This window comes from Sminthopsis crassicaudata, chromosome 6 (genome assembly GCF_048593235.1).
Source record: "Sminthopsis crassicaudata isolate SCR6 chromosome 6, ASM4859323v1, whole genome shotgun sequence".
In the NCBI taxonomy this organism is placed as follows: Eukaryota; Metazoa; Chordata; class Mammalia; order Dasyuromorphia; family Dasyuridae; genus Sminthopsis; species Sminthopsis crassicaudata.
Window position 1 is genome coordinate 224,369,969 of NC_133622.1, and position 18,047 is coordinate 224,388,015.

The following is an 18,047-nucleotide window of genomic DNA, read 5'->3' on the forward strand; positions in this document are numbered from 1 at the left end:
AAAGAAAAAAAAAAACTGACCATAGCATGTGATGATTGCATTTAATCTCCATAGTTCTGTCTCTGGATGTGGATGACGTTTTCCATGTAGTGGGATTGCCTTGGATCACTAAACCACTGAGACGAAGCAAGCCTGTCATAGCTGATCATTGTACAATCTTGCTGTTGCTCCACATTGGAGCACTTTTAAAAATGAGGAAACTGAGGCGGTGGAGATTATGTGCCTCGATAAGATCACAGAACTAGGGAAGGGGCAGGAACAAGCACCGTTTTTTATAGCCTGCTACATGCCAAGCTGTAGTATGGTTTACTCTACATTACAATACATACAATCTTGCTATATAATTAAAATATACATATAATTGCATACACTGAGGAAGTATTATTATTATCTGCATTTTACAATTGAGGAAATTGAGATAGACAGAAATGAAATGATCAGGGTCACGTACCACTAAAAGTCTGACTGTGGATTTTGAATTCAGTCCTTCCTAACTACAGGTTGAATACACTACCTACTACACACCCGTTGGTCCACTAGTAAATTGCAGAGCTTACCTCAAAGTCATTATTTGACCCTCCTTTTAGAGAACTCTCTTGAGAAACTCTTAGTCATTTGTGATCAACAAGTACGGACTCTTCTTAACATTAGGGATGATGGGAAGACAAGTAAAGGAAGTGAGAATAGTTTTATGAGTTAAACCAAGAAACCAAATACATACAAACCCAGACTTTAGTAAGTGCCTGTTATATAGTAGTTACATAAATGTTATTGAATTGGATTGGACATCATCTAGAGATGAGATATTTTGTTGCCCTGAGACTAGTCTGGCTTCTAATTGAGTTTGTATAAATGATTGGTTTGGGAAGGTCTCTCCCTTCTGAGGACGTAGATTTTCTGTCTTGATGTCCTCCAGACACACTACTGTGGCAAGAAGATGCTAGAAGAATAAAGGGCACCCTTACCTCTATCTTTTTAATTCATCCGAATCCTTGGGGTCAGATCTAATTTAAGTACTAAGGAATACTATAATTGCAAAAAATGGCCTGGAATATTCCTTCCCTGAGAGACAGTACAGGACTTGAAACCTTTTTTGAAAGTGGGCATATGCACTGCGGTCCTGAGTTCAGCTGGTCGGAATAGGGTTCTCATGGAAAAGTTGAAGGAGTCAACTCCCTAAGGGATTTCGAAACTTGCCATGGTAGAAGTCTTCTCTCTCCCATCAGCCAGATGTTTTGCAAACACAGGCCACTGGTCAAAAGGGAGGGCTGGGTCCAAGGCAGTGTTTGTGGCAAAACAAAAACACCCTCCTCCATCCCCATCCCACAGACCCTTAATGGGAAAAAAGTTAAAGTTTATGCCAGACCAAGAGTGGGTGATGAGCGTCTCCTTCATGCCCCAAAATTAGGATATGAGTTAGTGTGAGGAGGAGGAGGACCAAGACATGTCCTCGTCTACCCCTTCTTCCGCCTCCACAACTGTCCACCCTGCCCAGCTTCCAGGAGTCCAGAAAATCTAGGACAGATCTAAGAATGGCTCCAGCAAGCGAGCAGGACTTGGTAGAGTAAACCGAGCCATATGGCTGCCCACTAATTACTTGGGTTTTGCCCAGAAAGATAAAACTGTCCGAGTAGAGGGGGACTTGCCAGAATCTCTCTGACACGCCCAGGCTGGGGCTCCCTACAAAGTGACTAAAGAGCTCTGGCCTTCTGTGGGTCATGGAATAACAAGGGTCATGGGTCTGCAGCTGGGAGGGACCTCGGAGGGTACCTGGTCCAGCCCTCCATTTTATAGATGTGGAAATTGTAGCTTAGGGAGGTGAAGGTCACACAGAGTAAGCTTAAAGTTTGAAAAGTGCTTTTCATAAATATTAGGTCATTTAAACCTCATGGCAACGCTGTGAAAAAGGTACGTTTATAGATCAGGAAATCCAGGGTGGGAAAAGTAAGGTGACTTTCTCCTGGTCCCACAGCTAGTGAGTGTCAAAGGCAAGACTTGAATTTAGACCTTCCTCAAGTCCAATATTCTGTCCACTCTGGCACTTTGCCACTCATTGAAAGGGCACTGAAGGGAAAATCTGGCACAGAGCATGGAACAATCGTGTCCTTTAGGAAAGGAGAATGAGTTGTATTAAATCTGTATTGGATTACTTGCTGTCTAGGGGAGGGGAGTGAGGAGATGGAGGGAGAAAAATGTCAACACAAGGTTTTGCAAGGGTGAATGTTGAAAACTATCTTTGTATTCTGAAAAAGGAAAAAGAAAAGGAGAATGAGCAGGACATAGGGCAGTGACAGGTGGGTCAAGTAAAGTAGAGAAGAGGAAGAGAGAGGCAGAGGGAAGGAAGGGGAGAGAGGTAGAAACAGGTAGAGAGGGACAGAGAGAGAGAGAGAGACAGAGAGAGACAGAGAGACAGAGACAGAGAAAGAGGCTTAGAGAAACAGGAAAATACAGAGACAGAAAGGAGGGAGGGAAAAGGAATGAGAGAGAGAGAGAGAGAAACAGGAAAATACAGAGACAGAAAGGAGGGAGGGAAAAGGAATGAGACAGAAACAGAGACAGGGACAGAGACAGAGAGACAAAGACAAAAACACATAGAGAAAAACAGAGAAACAGACATTGCCACACAGATCAGACCTTAGTTTTCCTTACCAGAATCCCAGGGACAACCTCCTTATGCCTGCAAGAAGAAGACATTCAATAGGAAAAAACCAGTACTTTCATTTACCTGTTGGAAACATGCTTGGACAAGGTTTTCAGGGAACAGGTTTCGGATGAGGTCAAGGAAGGCATCTAAGCTGGACACTTCATCATTTTTCTTCCCGGGTCCCAGCTGCTTTTTCAGTTTAGGGTTCCCTGGGTGGATAGCTAAGACCAAAATGACACCCAGGACAGCAGCAATAATGGTGGTAGACATGTAGTAGACCATGGCCCTTGTTCCCAGTCGGCCACTGGCTTTAGCATCCAACCCGGATAGACCTAGACACAAAAGAAAAAGAGAAATAGAGCCGTTGTAGTTCCCTGTTTTTGACCACAACATTCAGCTCTAAAGAGTGGACATTCATCATTTAAAGATGAATCAAGCCTGGGACAAAAAATGAATGCTTTGGATCACCAAGACAGAATCAAAAATTATTTTGGCAGATTTGTACAATGGCCTAAATGAAACGAGATGAAATTTAGTCCAAAAGAAGTCTCCTGGCTAGGGACCAAGAAAATCAATCCTAGAAAGATTAGATGAAGAATAGGGTTCCACAAAAGTTCATGTATAAAAGCTCTGGGGTTCTAAGAAAACTGCAAAATTAAGATGCATCAATAGCCTTACTTGGTAGCTACAAAAGCTGCTGTGATCTTAGCAGACTTTGAGGGGTATCCAGAACTGGAGAGGTTATAGTCCAATCAGACCCTTCCTTTCTTGTTCAGAACAGACCGACAACATGATTTTGAGGAATGGCATTGATAGTAATAGAACCCCAGAGGAGTGAAATGAGGATGGTGAAGGTCCTCAAGACCCTCCCATATGAGGTCCAGTTGAGAGATATAGACGTGTTGTTTAACTAGGAAGACATGACCACTATCCAAATATTTGAGGATAGCTATCTGTGGCAGTGAGATTATCCTTGATCAAGAGGAGGGCATGGAGCAAGTCTATCAATTGAAGCTGTCTAAAAATAGAATGGGAGGGGACAGCTAGGGGGCGCAGTGGATAGAGCACCAACCCTGAAGTCAGGAGAACCTGAGTTCAAATCTGGTCTCAGACACTTAACACATCCTAGCTGTGTGACCCTGGGCAAGTCACTTAACCCTAATTGCCTCAGGAAAAATAAAAAAAAATAAAATAAAAGTAGAATGGGTTCAGCAAGTAGTGGTCTCCTTCTTGTTGGGAGTCTCTGAGAGGTTCCCCCATACCTGTGGGGAGCAGAGGTACTGCATGAACCCCTCTGTGATTCAGGCATCTTTCTCCTGTGCATGATTTTACCAGTTACCACAATTTTACCAAAACTCTGAGAGGGGCGCCTAGGTAGTGTCATAGTGCATAGAATGTCAGGCTCGCAGTCAGGAGGATTTGAGTTCAACTCCAGCTTACTAGCATCCTGGGCAAGTTATTTAGTCCTATTTGCTTCAGTTTTCTCATCTATAAAGAAGGAAAGGGCAAACTACTCTAGTATCTTTGTCAAGAAATCCCAAATAGGGTCACAAAAAGTTGGAGATGATTGAAACAAATGAGTAACCACAAATTAATTGTAGAACTCAGTGGTCCCCCGGTCTCACTCTCCCATTGTATAGAGGAGAGAAATGTGCTCCAGAACAGGGGAGTGACCTGCATCTCATTACCCATGTCTCCAGATTGGTAGGCCTAGAACATCCTTCTATTTGCCCTGGAAGCCATGTATTTCAGATTTTCTTGTACTTTCTTTCATATTTCTCCTTTGATTTTAAGCTACTGGGATTCAATTCTCACCAATGTTGGCAGGTTGGACTGTCTGTTCAGAGAACAGAACTTTTAACAGTTTGGTAAAGTAGAAAGAATGATGGCTTGGGAGTCATGGACCTGTGTTCGAATCCTAACCCTGGTACTTTTACCTGTGGATCTTGGGCAAGTCATCTGTTTGCTAAAGACTGACTTTGAACCCACTGTACCACCTAGATCTTTGATGGTACAAATTGTGATAGGTGGTAAGGAGACATGGTTTTGAATTTCCCAAATGAAATAATGATCACCCAGGTAGAGTAAAGGATTTTGTCCATTCACTCTTCAGACCAGACTTCAGTTTCCCTCACAAAGATTGTCAATGCAATTACTGACTGATTAGTATTTTTGAATTAGATTCAGATCTTCAGTTTATGACCAGACGGAGAGATTATGTGTCTCCCAGATTGACATCTCACCTGTGATTAAACTGGAGATGATTAAGGGGAGAATGAGCATTTTTAACATCCTCATGAGGATGTCTCCTGGGAATGCTATTAACATGACCACATCGGGGTGGATGGGAGACGCCAAGCGAAGAAGACCTCCGCACACGGCTCCCAGGATGACACCTGCAAGGAGAAAGGAAGAAGAAATCAGCAAAGATTTTGCCCCCAGAGACCACACTGCAGAACATCCTGATTGCCCTTGCCCTCGGCTTTCTGTGATGGTCTGTTACCAACACAACCCCAGGGAGGTAACCTAGAGCATCAGTGCTTGTGGTCCTGAAGAAGTCAGATTCTCTTGCTTTCATCCCTCTGGCAACCAGGGCTGGAAAGTCAGGCAGAGTATATTCAGAAAGGTATTCTTGGGTCAGTTATTTAGTCAAGGGGGTCTCAGAGGGACAGTGGACATGGGCTTCCTGGACTGAGGCAGATCAGCCGTGAGCTGTAATTTCGACTTCCAGAGATCTTCTATGTATCAAAGGTGGTCTTGAACCCAGAAACTGGAGTGCAAAGCAGGCCCCCTCTTTCCTCTATGTCCTGTTCTTGCTCACTTTTTTAAATATATAACAAGATTTTTAGAGCTCCTGTTTTGTGTACAAATAGTAGGGATGGGGAAAATGACTTTTGTAAATTAATTCTTGCTAAGTTGTTCTGGAGCAGGGGGGATGAACAGATCAAAAGACTCTGGAAATGCTGGTAGTTGTGAATCACAACCAGAGAGCTGGCGTTTGGGTTGTTTCACACAAACAGTTTGTGAGTCTACAGTTAACTGTCCAACCCCACATCAGCAACCACAAGAGTGACATGATTGTTCTTTCTGGCCAAAAAGCCCCTGCAGAAACCTCAAATGAGGAAGCTTCGACTTTAGGAGTGACCCCCCAAAGCATGCCGGCAGTGTCTGAATCTGAGAGATAGAGACTCTAAGCATATTCCCTCTTCTTTCCCCCAAGTCCCTTTCAATCTGAAAAGTGGAAAATCCCACGTGTTCAGAGTTGCAGAAAGTCCTCAGTGACCCCTGGAAAACCTAGCTACGGTGACAAATCCTCATCAAAGGTCGCTGAATATCTATCTGTTCCCCAAACTCCCAGCCCATGTGGCCCAGAGTAGCTAAAGGGGCCAAGGAACAGATGGATGTGATGGGCAGAGCTTCTTAGGGGGGAAATGAAACAGATGGAGAAGTTATACAAGGGCTTATTAGGGAGCCTCAGCAGCCATAGGAGCCTCAAGGCCTTCAATCCATGCTGACTTGACAAGTCCTAGTTAAAAGACTCAGCAGAAAAGAGCCAATTTTTATAAATCCGGATCTGGAAAGGACCTCAACGGCCAGCTAGTCCAACCTCCTGATTTTACAAATGAGGAAACTGAGGTTGGAGACAAAAAGCCGCTCGCTTACATATCATACAACCAGTAAGTTATGGTATCACATTTTGACTCATAGTGAGCTCAGAGGCCATTGAGTCCAAACCTTTTATTTAACAGAAGTGATAAATGAGGTCTGGGGAGGGTGAGTAATTTGTTTAAAGTCCCATAGGTGATCATCAGAAGTCAGAAATGACCCTGAGTGCACCGATTCTGGAAGGCTGTTTCCAATTCACTATGCTAGGGTGATCAACCTTAGAAAGAGATGATTTTCTTGCTTTAAACTCCTAGTTTCTGCCCAATTAACTAAGCAGGGGACAGATGTTTGCTTCAAAGGAGCCCCTTTCTCAGTGGCTTAGGCCCAATTTGCTAATATGACAAACTCATCCACGTTCATATCCTGTTTGTCAGAAAGGTAGACATCAGCATTTTTAATAGTAGCTTCTTCTGATAATGCCTTTATTTCTCTCAGATTCACTGCTGAATCCATTAACTTATTTGTTCATTTGTTTGTCCATTCATTCATTCATTGATTTTGTAATTTATGGAATGAGCCAAAAGAATCTCATTACCCGTATATAAATTTACATTTGTAGAACTAGTTCTCTGATCTCTAAAAACAGGAAGCTGAAACTCAACCTTCATGTTGCTGACTTCATCTTTAGAAAAGCAATACCCAGACTGAAGTTTTACTTCAAAATCCTTACTTCACTTTCCTCCTAAACCATAAAGTAATGTTAATTTTAACTAAGTAAAAGCCTTATTACACTGGTATAATCATGAAAGGGATTACTCTTGTTAAATCTAGATTTGTTCATTAATACTCTTTATATTGCAACAAGAAGACATGAGATGACCATCAATAAACCCACAAATTATTAAGAGGCATCCGCTCTTTCCATGTGTTCACCACATCAAGTCTCATGAATGTTACTTTTTTAATTCAAGTTTTGGTTTTTCTTTTAGGGAGTTTGGATAAATGTCACCATGACTAATACACTTAAGTAATGCTTCTATTGTTATAGTAAATGAAAAGTAAATTGCAAAGGAATCTTTCTTAGCTACATGAGCACGGACAGGACTTTGTGTTGGTCAAAAAGAGAGGGTCTTTCACTAAGAGTTACTCTATTGGTACTTCACTGAATCAGGGATAGTGAGGTGGGGTTTCCTCCACAGGACAAATAGCCACCTTTTTCTGGCTGCCGAGCCAATGGGCTTGTCCACACCCTTCTAGAAAGCCTCCATGAGACATCAGGGGCAGGGGAACCTGACACGTTGGGGAGCTGGCTTTGGACATTGTGAGCTACCAATGGAGTACATAGGGCCGGTCATCGATCCTTCTCTGTGCTTGTTTATACAACTGGCCCACCTCCTTTCCTCCCAGCCATTCACCCCGAGGCTGACATCGCTTCTTCTCTATCTCTTGTGCAATTCTTGATGAGGAATGACAGGCTGGGGCCCATTCCTGGCTGCCACGTGCCTTTCCACTGCTCTTTAGGTGACCCCAAATTTTAGAACATGTGCATGATATAGTATGGTTTCTGCACAGGAAATTCCACATATGGAGAATCAAAGAGATGGGGAGGAATTTTTTTAAAAAGTAATAATACAGGATGAAGAAAGAGTGACTATAACAGCAATAGACATGCTAACTACAACTAGACCAAATACGCATATACACACAATAACCACAATAGCAAAACGTGAAAAGAAATCACAGTAGAAAAAAATTAGAAGGGAACATGAAAACAGATGGGATGTTTTTGTTATATTTTTTTAAATGTTAATGTACACTTTAAAAAAATATAAAATGGCAACCACATGTGGGAGGACAAAATGGCTGCCAGCTAGTGTGAGCAGACATATTTTGGGTCAGGAGAACTCTTGCATAACACTGATAGATCAAGTTGAAAAGATCTTATTCCACCTATTGATACAGGCAGCCCCATTTCCTAGGAAGAACTTTGAGCATCAACGGCATGAGACTAAGGAGCAATCAGAGAGTTCGTTTCATTTTGAGTCAATCCAACAAAAATGAATTTAAAAACTGCTCTATGTCAGTCATTGTTCCAGGGATAAAAGTCAATATTTATGTAGTACTTCTTATTCTCCAAGAATTGTGCCATCCCAGGGTAAAGGAAAACAAGCATGGATCTATTTCTGTCCTCAGGGAACTTATATTGTATCCAACTCCTTATAATAGGGATGAATAATCTGTGAATTTGTGATTATATTATATATATGTATATTCATAATCTATTTATGAATATAAATATACCCATATATTATATATACATATTATATCTACATACACTTATAATATATATCAGTGATTATATTTGTGTCTAGATATATTCACATGTATTATATACATGCACATATAATATAGTTATAATATACTGTACATACATGAATATATAATATAGACACATATATACTTTATATAAATGCATATGTAATATATAGTTGTGATTATGTCTATAGATATCTTCACATTTATATATACATATAGACTATAGTCACACGTGTGAGTATATGCATAAATGAATATATTAAATAAAATTATATTATACATGTAATTATATCACACATAATTATATAATATAATATATCATATAATAATTGATTTATGTTATCAAAGAAACATTAATTATGTGTTTTATTATAATATCTGATTTTATATTATGTATTATTAAATATTATATAATTATTAATATATTGTTATATAATTGTTGCTATATCATATGTTATGATATACAATAGTACAATGATATATAGATATACATTCATACACATAAACAAATATATTTGTGTTTACATAAGTTAAATTCATAGACTCCTCTGAATGTTTTAAAATTTAAAATATAATACAGAGTATTCCAAAGTAAATAAATTATATTGAAATATTATTATCAAGGTATATGTATATATAGATAATGTAGTAATAATATGTTTTAAAATTTAAAATAGAATACAGAGGATTACAAAGAAAATAAATAATATTGAAATTATCAATGTATATGTATATATAGATAATATAGTAATAATATTGAAATACAGTTATCGATATGTTTATGTACAAATATATACAATATAATCAAAATACAGTCACACATATTGATATATTGATAACTGTATTTTGACTATATTGTGTATATATATACATAAACATATATTGATAACTATTTCAATATAATTATTTTCCTTTGCAATGCTCTATATTTTTCTACATTTTAAAACATTATTCTGAGAGTTCATAAAAATTAATGAGACTCCAGAAGGCTCCAAACAGACAAAAAGTTCAAGAATCCCACCATCAGTATTAGTTTTCTCTTTACTGATGAGGAAATTGAGTCAGAGAAAGAAGTTAAGACACTTTCATCCAGTAACAAAGTTAGCAAGTGGCAAGCTGGTATTTAAAGCCCAGTTCTCTGAATAAATGATCTCATCTGTGAAATGGGTGATATTATTATATCCAGAACTTCTTGTGAATGAAGAAATTGATTGGTTTGTCCTGGTTTGAATTCAAATTTAGTTCTTCCTTTAGACTCTAGGTGGTGCAGTGAATAGCACTGGTGTTGGATTCAGTGATCCCTGTCCAGCCTCAGACACTTTCTAGCTGTGCAACTGTGAAAATCACTTCATCTCTGTCTGCTTCAATTTCTTCCTCTATAAAATGGAGATCATAATAGCACCCACTTACTCCCCAAGATTATTCTGAGGATCAAATGAAAGAATAATTATAAAGTGCTTAGCACAGTAGTATACAGTAGTATACAGTAGCATAGTAGTATACAGTAGGTGCTATAAAAATGCTAACTTATTATTGTTATTAATTTATTTGTGGAAGGCTGGTGCTTCTTTGGGCTAGTCATCTCCCTTCCTGTCATCAGTCCCTTTTCCTTCAAGCCCCAGTAGGTAAGAGATCAAGGATTGAATGCGGGACATACCAAATACTGTCAGAGAAAGTAGTAGGTTCTTCCCAAGATTGTCCCATATCCTCAGGCACAAGTTTCTGCGTTTGGGTTCTTCTGAGCTCAGGTGACTCTCGTGCATCCGGACTTCCACTTGCTTGGGCATATTGTTGGCACTGTAAGGAAAATGAAGAAATTAAAACATGGTTGTGTCTAGGGAGACCGGGGGGGGGGGGGGAATTGGTGGGGAGGATAAAACTCTCTTTTTTTTTTTCTCTTAAACAGATATAACCAGGCTCCTGGGAATCCAGGAGTATCCAGAGTAGCAATTGGTCCTAAAATCTGCCTCACTTTCAATCCTACCATTCAAAAATAAAATAAAATGAATGGTATTCAATTTAAAATGGTTTCCATGGTATATGAGCACAGGGGAGAAAGGAAGAAAATGAGCATTTATTAAATGTCTACTATATGCCAGGAAATTTACAATTATTTTTTCATTGAATAATACTAATAGCTAACATTTTCAAGTCATACTCTGTACCAGGCACCGAGCTAAGCACTTTACAAATATTATCTCATTTAATAATATTAATAGCTAACATATAGTACTTACTATATGCCAGGCACTGGGCTAAGTGCTTTATAAATATTGTCTCATTTGATTTTCACAACAATTCTGGGAGGTAAATGCTATTATTATCCCCATTTTACAGATGAGGAAACTGAGGCAGGCAGATTAATTGAGCTGGAGAAGGAATGGTAAACCATTCCAGTATCTGAAAAGTCACAAAGAGTCAAGAGTGCCTGAAAAATGGTTTAACAATAGCTTGTTTGGATACAGTCGTTGCCATGTTGTGTCCCCCATCAGACTGAAGCTACAGAAAGAGAGGGACCATCCTTTTCTCCTTTTTCCTTGTATCCCTAGCACTTAGTCCAATGCCTGGCACACAGTCGGTGTTTAATAAATGTTTATTGATTGGCTCCATTAGCATGATGCTGCATGATGAGATAGCCGCTCTGATAGCAAAAACTTTGAGCAAGGCTACATTTGCTCAAACTTTAGTCTCTGTGTTGCGTTATGTTAACAGCTGAGTCCATTGGGAAATCACGGCACGTTTCTTCCTTTTTTAACCCATGTCCTGTGACTCATTTATTTAACTGAAAGTTTGTTCGCAAGCAACACCCATTCTGCAAAACATCCTTTGGGGCTTGGAAGAGGAGGGGGCTGGGAATGGGGGAGCCCAGGCTGCTGCTAAGTTTGAGATTATTTGTGGCTGGGCTCAAAAATCCTGCTTTTTATTAGCACTTGATGCCTCCCCCTCTGCCAAGAGCCTCTAACAACAGGCTTATTAGATGCAACGTCTGTTCCAGATTTCCTGCTCTCCCTTACTGGATGCTAATTTTCACTCTCACTTCTTTATTAGGTGGCAAGAAAAAGAAGAAGAAAAGAAAGGGAAAAAAAAAGTGTTTCCCAGGGGAATCCGCCAGCAATTGATGGACTTGCCCAGTGAGAGGCAAGTGGGAATTACCCACTCCCCCTCATCATTTCCTCAACACCCCTCAAATTCCCCACTCTGGGACCTGCAGCCTGGGATTGTAAGGGAAGGATGGAGTTGTTGGGTTTGGCCTTATGGCACAGCCCTCGAAAAATCCCCAGTGGAAAAGGAGCCTGGAATCTCTGAGAGCAAAGCAGGGAAGAAGGGGGACTTCCCCACCCTGGGAAAAAAGGAGGACAATTGTCATTTGGGAAAAAGAATGCTGGAAACTCTGTGAGAGCCAGCACAGGATGATGGGGCTCCTACAGCTGTAAGCTTTCAACAGGGGTGAATTTCCCCTCCTCCCTAAAGAATCCTCCCAGGGATTTTTAAGGAGCCACTGTTTTGTTAATTCTGGCCCGCTTCTCCAGAACTCTGGGATATCTAGAGTTTCTCACCCTGCTTCTGTCCTTCTTGACTCTCTAAAACTAAGCTCTTAGCTGCCTAATGCAAACAATTTGCTTGTTCTTGCTCCCAGAGCTGTCTGAACCAGATTAAAATGTAACTGGGAAATATTTAACAAAATTAATAAAAATACAACAAAGCAGAGATAATGGTGATTTGTAGCTGTAAAACCAATATGTGGTCCACAGGGATCCTTATGTATGGTTTGGTGACCCCCTCTATTTGTTACATTTAGCTTTTTAGATGGCGCTTCTCGAAACTCACTTCTGTGACCTTGGGCATTAAAGTCAGGATGGCATTGGGTGCCAGGTCTTACATCTCCAGGTTATTGTTGTTCAGAAAGGACCTGATCTTATGGGCCCAAACTATCCTCCACACTAAAAATGCAATGAAGATATCTTAGTAAAGAGATCTTAGCTCTAACTTTTCCCAGCTCCCCCCACCTTCTTTATGTTTATCCAAACCCATATTGAAATAAACCTTTCCATCCAACATTATTTGTATCCTGTAGAATCTATGCTCATCGAAGGCATGGGCTGTGCCATTTTTATCACCTAGGACAGTATCTAGCACCCAACAAGTCCTGTGCAAGAAAAGACTAAAGCTGGTCTTGTAGTAATAGCATATTTTTCTTTGAATGGGGGTACACTGAAGCCTGACATGGGAGGAAAGAGAGGAAGATAGATATCAGATAATCAACCAACAATGATTTATTGAACATTCAGTTTTTATCAGTGCCATTGGCCAGGGCCTCAGGAAGCTTCATTCTATTTGGAGGCTGGATTCAGAGCCAGAGCCTCAAACCCAAGACTTTCCACACAGGTAGTCCCTGCAGCCCTCAGACTCATGGCTGCTCCTTGGGCCTGGCCCAGAGCTTTCTGGTTTGGGACACTGGGATGTGGACCAGGTCACTTGACTCCGAGGGTTATTCTGGTGTTGTTATGGCCCTACATCTAAGGACCAGAATCTGCAAACCTTTGAAACGTGGCCCTTCAGCCAGAGAATGTGTGTTTACCTTTGGGAAGGGAACAGTAAACTTGGTTGAAATCCTGCTTGTCCCAGCCAGACTCTGAAAAGAGGGGGGAAGTCTGGAGGTCCTTGTCTCTGCCCCCAGAGCTTTGGAGCCCTCCCCCCTCTCTGATAGGGGAAGAGATACTCCCTCCTTGGCAGAGACAAAAAAGGAGGTTAATTAGCAGTTCTCCCCTGCACCTGGCAGATGGGGAACTCAAAAGACAGGAGCTGGTACCCTCTAGGTATGTTAGTCACACCCCATCATTCTTTTTCCAGAATTAAATCCTTTCCTTTCACCAAGTTAAACAAGGGAGGCTAATAAAACTGTCTCCCTCCCCCTTTTAGGAGGAAGTGTCCTATCCTTGCTTATAAAGCTTGACTTTCTTACAAAGTGGGACTGAAACCTGGCCACAAGTTTATTATCTCTAAGAACAAAGTGAGATCAATCAGGGAGGACGCTTGTGGGAAGAGGAAGAGGAAAAGGGAGAGAGGAAGAGGAGAAATGGAAACAGAGAGAGGAAAGGAGAAGGAAAAGGAGGAAAATGGAGGAGTAGAAGGAAAGGAGGAAGAGAAGAAAAAAGAAGGGGGAGAGGAAAATATAATATAAAATATAATATGTGATATCAGGGACACCAGAAAACCACGTGTGTTTCCCAAATGCCTTTCTCTCATCTTTCACTGAAGTCTGAAGTTTTTTCTAAGCTTTTTATTTTCAAAATATATGCATAGTTTTCAACATTCATCCTGCAAAACTCCATGTTCCAAATTTTTTCTCCCTCCCTTTACCCCATCCCCTCCTCCAGATGGCAAGAAAGCCAATAAATGTTAAACATCTGTAATTCTTCTGTACATATTTCCACAATTCTCATGATGCACAAGAAAAATCAGATCCAAAAGGGGGGAAATGAGAAAGAAAATCAAAAGCAAGCAAACAACAAAAAAATGAAAATACTATGTCTTGATCCACACTCAGTCCCCATAGTTCTCTCTGTGGGTGCAGATGGCTCTCTCACTATCACAAATCTATTGGAACTAGACTGAATCAGCTCATTGTTATAATGAGTTGATCAGAATCAATCATTGTATGATCTTGCTGTGACTATGTACAATGATCTCCTGGTTCTACTCACTTCACTTAGCATCAGTTCATGTAAGTCTCTCTTGAAGTTTTATAAGCATTGTGTTATCACTGTGGGGGAATCAAAATCTCAAAACTGGAAGAAACTTCATTCAGCCAGATTGTATGCAAATAAGAAACCCCCTCCACAATTACCCCAGTGATCATTCAAACAGTCTTTGGAAGCACTGATCTCCTCCCTACTGAAGAACTCATCGTTTGTGCAGCTCCACTTGCCACCCTTCTGTGCCCTTTGTTGCTGAGTCCTACAACGATTTGACAAACATTTATTCAGACCCACACATTTTAGAGAAGACATGTTCCTTACCCTCGAGAAACTTTCAGTCTGAGTAGGGGGTGTTGCCACAAACACAAGTATCCACAAACTAATGTAGGCTACATGTTTTATGATGTCCACATTGGAAAAAGAAATCACAGACAATTTCAACACAGGCTTTCCTCAAAGAAGCTTTATTAAGCACCTACTGTATACCAGGTGCTGTGCTAAATGCTTTTTACAAATGTTATTTTATTTAATCCTCACAACTCTGAAGAATTATCCCCATTTTTACCTCTTGAAAAGATTGAAGCATAAAGAGATGAAGTGACTTGTTCAGCTAGTAAGTAGCTGAGGCTGAGTTTGCACTTCAGTTTCCCTGACTTCAAGTTCAGTGTTCTGTCCACTGAGATAACCAGGAAGAACTTGGGATGGATATAATCATTAGGAAATTCTCCATTATCTTAAGTCTGAATCCACTTCCAACTTCTGCCCTCTGGAGCCAACAAGTCTAAGCAAGAGGCTTTGAAGAGGTTGATTTACCACCGGACAATAAATTTTCAGCCCTAACCAGGACCCTGAAGGAGGATCAACCACCTGGACAGGACTCTGGGGGAAAGAGAAGGTATCCATCATCTTTTTAATGACTATCTTTCAGTAGTATGCATCACACATGGACTCATCCAAACTGAGCCTTTTGAGTGGTGTAAGATTGATGGAACACTCCATAGCTGACTTTACCTTTTAGACAATTATTTATGTGATTGTGGTATTTAAGGCTGGAAGGGGCTTTAGAGGTCATATATTTCAAACCCCTGACTTTATAGCTAAGGGAATTGAATCCCAGGTAAAAAGTGATGGATACTTAAGATCACATGCATTGTCAAAGGTGGAGCTGGGGCCCCTCCCTCAAGTTCTGTTAGATCTATCTATCTATCTATCTATCTATCTATCTATCTATCTATCTATTTATATATATATATGTATATGTATATATATATACACACACATATACACACACACATATACATACACACACATCCTATTTTCATTGGCTTCTAATCATTCTCATCCCCAATCAAATTGTTCCTTTCCTCACACAGTTTGTTTGCTTCAAGAAGACAGGCTACAGGGGCAGCTAGTTGGTGTAATGGATAAAGCATCATCCCTGAAGTCAGGAGGACCTGAGTTCAAATCTGGCCTCAGACACTTAACACTTCCTGACTGTGTGTCCCTAGAAAAGTCACTTAAGCCGATAGGAGGAGGACTCAAGGTTTGACTTTTACTACCTATATGCAAGTCACATTTATTCAGCATTTACAATGTCCCAGAAGGCACTTAGGAAGAAAATTAAGAATTCAGGAAGATCTGAGTTCAAATTTGGCCTCACACATTGATTAGCTGTGTGTTCTCATGCAAGTCATTTAACCCTGTTTGCCTATTTCCTCATGTGTAAAATGAGCTGGAGAAGGAAATGGCGAACCACTCCTGTATCTTTGCCAAGAAAACTCCACATTGGTCAACAGCATTGGAAAGAGATGAAATGACTCAACAGTGTATACCAGACACTTTGCTCAGTGGTAGGCAGGAAAAGAAAGGGATCTCATAAAATCAAGAGAAGGAATATGCACACCAACATCATGACATTTCTCCCAAGGATGGAGCAAGTTTAAATGTTTTTGTGAGAAAGATTTATGGGATGAAATCACTATTTTAACTAGAAAGAGAGATTTCTTCATTGGATGTGTGAATTGACTTAACTTCCCATCCTTCAGGTTTTACCATATTGCAACCACATTATTTGTAAAACTTACTTTGTTCCTCCCAAAGTATCTGTAAATATGGCTGGATCCTTCTGGTCCCACTGCTTTTGCCCACTATGGAAATCTGTCCAGCCCTCAACTGGAAATTCTCAAAAAAACTGTAATGTACTTCCCCATCCCCATTAGCAATTCCCTTTTAGAATAGCAAATAAAAATCTGAACAGAGTGGGAGTGTGGTATTTCTTACACAATGGAAAGCAGCCAGAACCCCATTCCACCATCCAATCCCTGCCAAAAGGAACCAATGAGTCCGCTGAGTACAAATGATCAGGGACTGTTATTATTGTTGTTTTATGGGCTTTTCTATGGCTTTTCCAGTAGGACCACAACCCCCAAAGTTCCCAAAGTGGCAGAATAACGTGTCAACTGTTGGGTCATCAATCCCACTTCCTGCTTGAGCGGTTGGGCTGGAGGTTGTCCAATCTAAGAGCTATGTATAGCAATAACAGTTGGACGCTAGTTAACCTGTAGTGGTCTGATGAATTTCTGATGGGGCTGGATTCTTCTTTCACTGGTGAATTACCATCCAGGATCCCAAGGTAATTTAAAGGACTCAGAGAATTATGGTGAAAAAGAAGTAGACCAAGAGAGGGCTGTGTGTGTTTTATTTTATTTTATTTTATTTTATTTTTTTGTTAAGGCAATTGGGGTTAAGTGACTTGCCCAGGGTCTCACAGCTAGGAAGTGTTAAGTGTCTCAGGCCAGATTTGAACTCAGGTCCTCTTGACTTCAAGGCTGGTGCTCTATCCACTGTACCATCTAGCTGCCCCTTACTTAACTTTTATATTGTCCTGTGAATCAATAAACATCGATTAAGTGATTATTCTCTGCCAGGCACTGTGCTAATAATCACTGAGTAGGCAAATAGAGGTCAGAAAGGGGGAAAAGTATTTCTTTCTTCCAAAGAGACATGATCTAAAAGGACTGAGCATATAGGGAGACAATGAATTTGCAGTTGAGAATTTGGGTTCTGTCACTCTCTACTCATATGACTTGATTTATTCCAGTCCTGATTTCCTCACCTGTAGAACAGAGATTTTCACTAAGGACAGTGCCTGTCCCCTAGGAGATATTTAATAATTGTTTGATGATTGAATGGCTATAGGATCAGAAATTTAGAGCTGAAATGGATTTTGAATGGCATTTAAATCCATTTTACAGATGACAAAACCAAGGCACAAGGCTATGTGACTTGCCCAATGTCATACCCAAGAGGAAAAGACAGGATTTGAACCCAACTCCCCATCTCCAAAGCTAAGGCTATTTCTATAACAGTAGTAATAATGGCTTTGCCTCCTGCCTGCCTCAAAATGTACTTGGTCCAGGTATATTAAGAAGTGTGTTGTCAAAGACAAGAAGTCTTAGGATGAGGTATATTTGGGTCTAAATCGTGCTCTTGACCCATAGTAGTTCCCTTCCTTTTGTCCTCTCTTTTCCCCCTAGTCTGTACTTTTCCCCCGTCCCTTCACTTAATCTGTGGTTTCACATGGAACGAGCATCAGAACAAAAAGTCAGGAACACGGTTAGTCCAATGCCCAAGGGCTCTCCCATCAGCATCATGTGGCATCTCCAACATGAATCACTTTGCTGCTGTTACCCAAGACACTGGGGCCATCTACATTTGTGCACACAGTTTTCCAATCACGTGGGGAACACATAAAAGCAGAGCCATTGTGATCTCACCTTCCC

At 40.4% G+C, this 18,047-nt stretch overlaps 1 protein-coding gene across 1 annotated transcript in view; it reads right to left on the minus strand.

Annotated features, from left to right (window-relative positions):
* Positions 1 to 18,047, minus strand: part of SLC1A2 (solute carrier family 1 member 2) — a 162,298-nt gene that overhangs the window by 51,584 nt on the left and 92,667 nt on the right. The window contains 3 exon segments of the mRNA XM_074273211.1: positions 2,716 to 2,976; positions 4,888 to 5,040; positions 10,224 to 10,363. Coding sequence (XP_074129312.1) covers positions 2,716 to 2,976; positions 4,888 to 5,040; positions 10,224 to 10,363 — 554 coding nt within the window.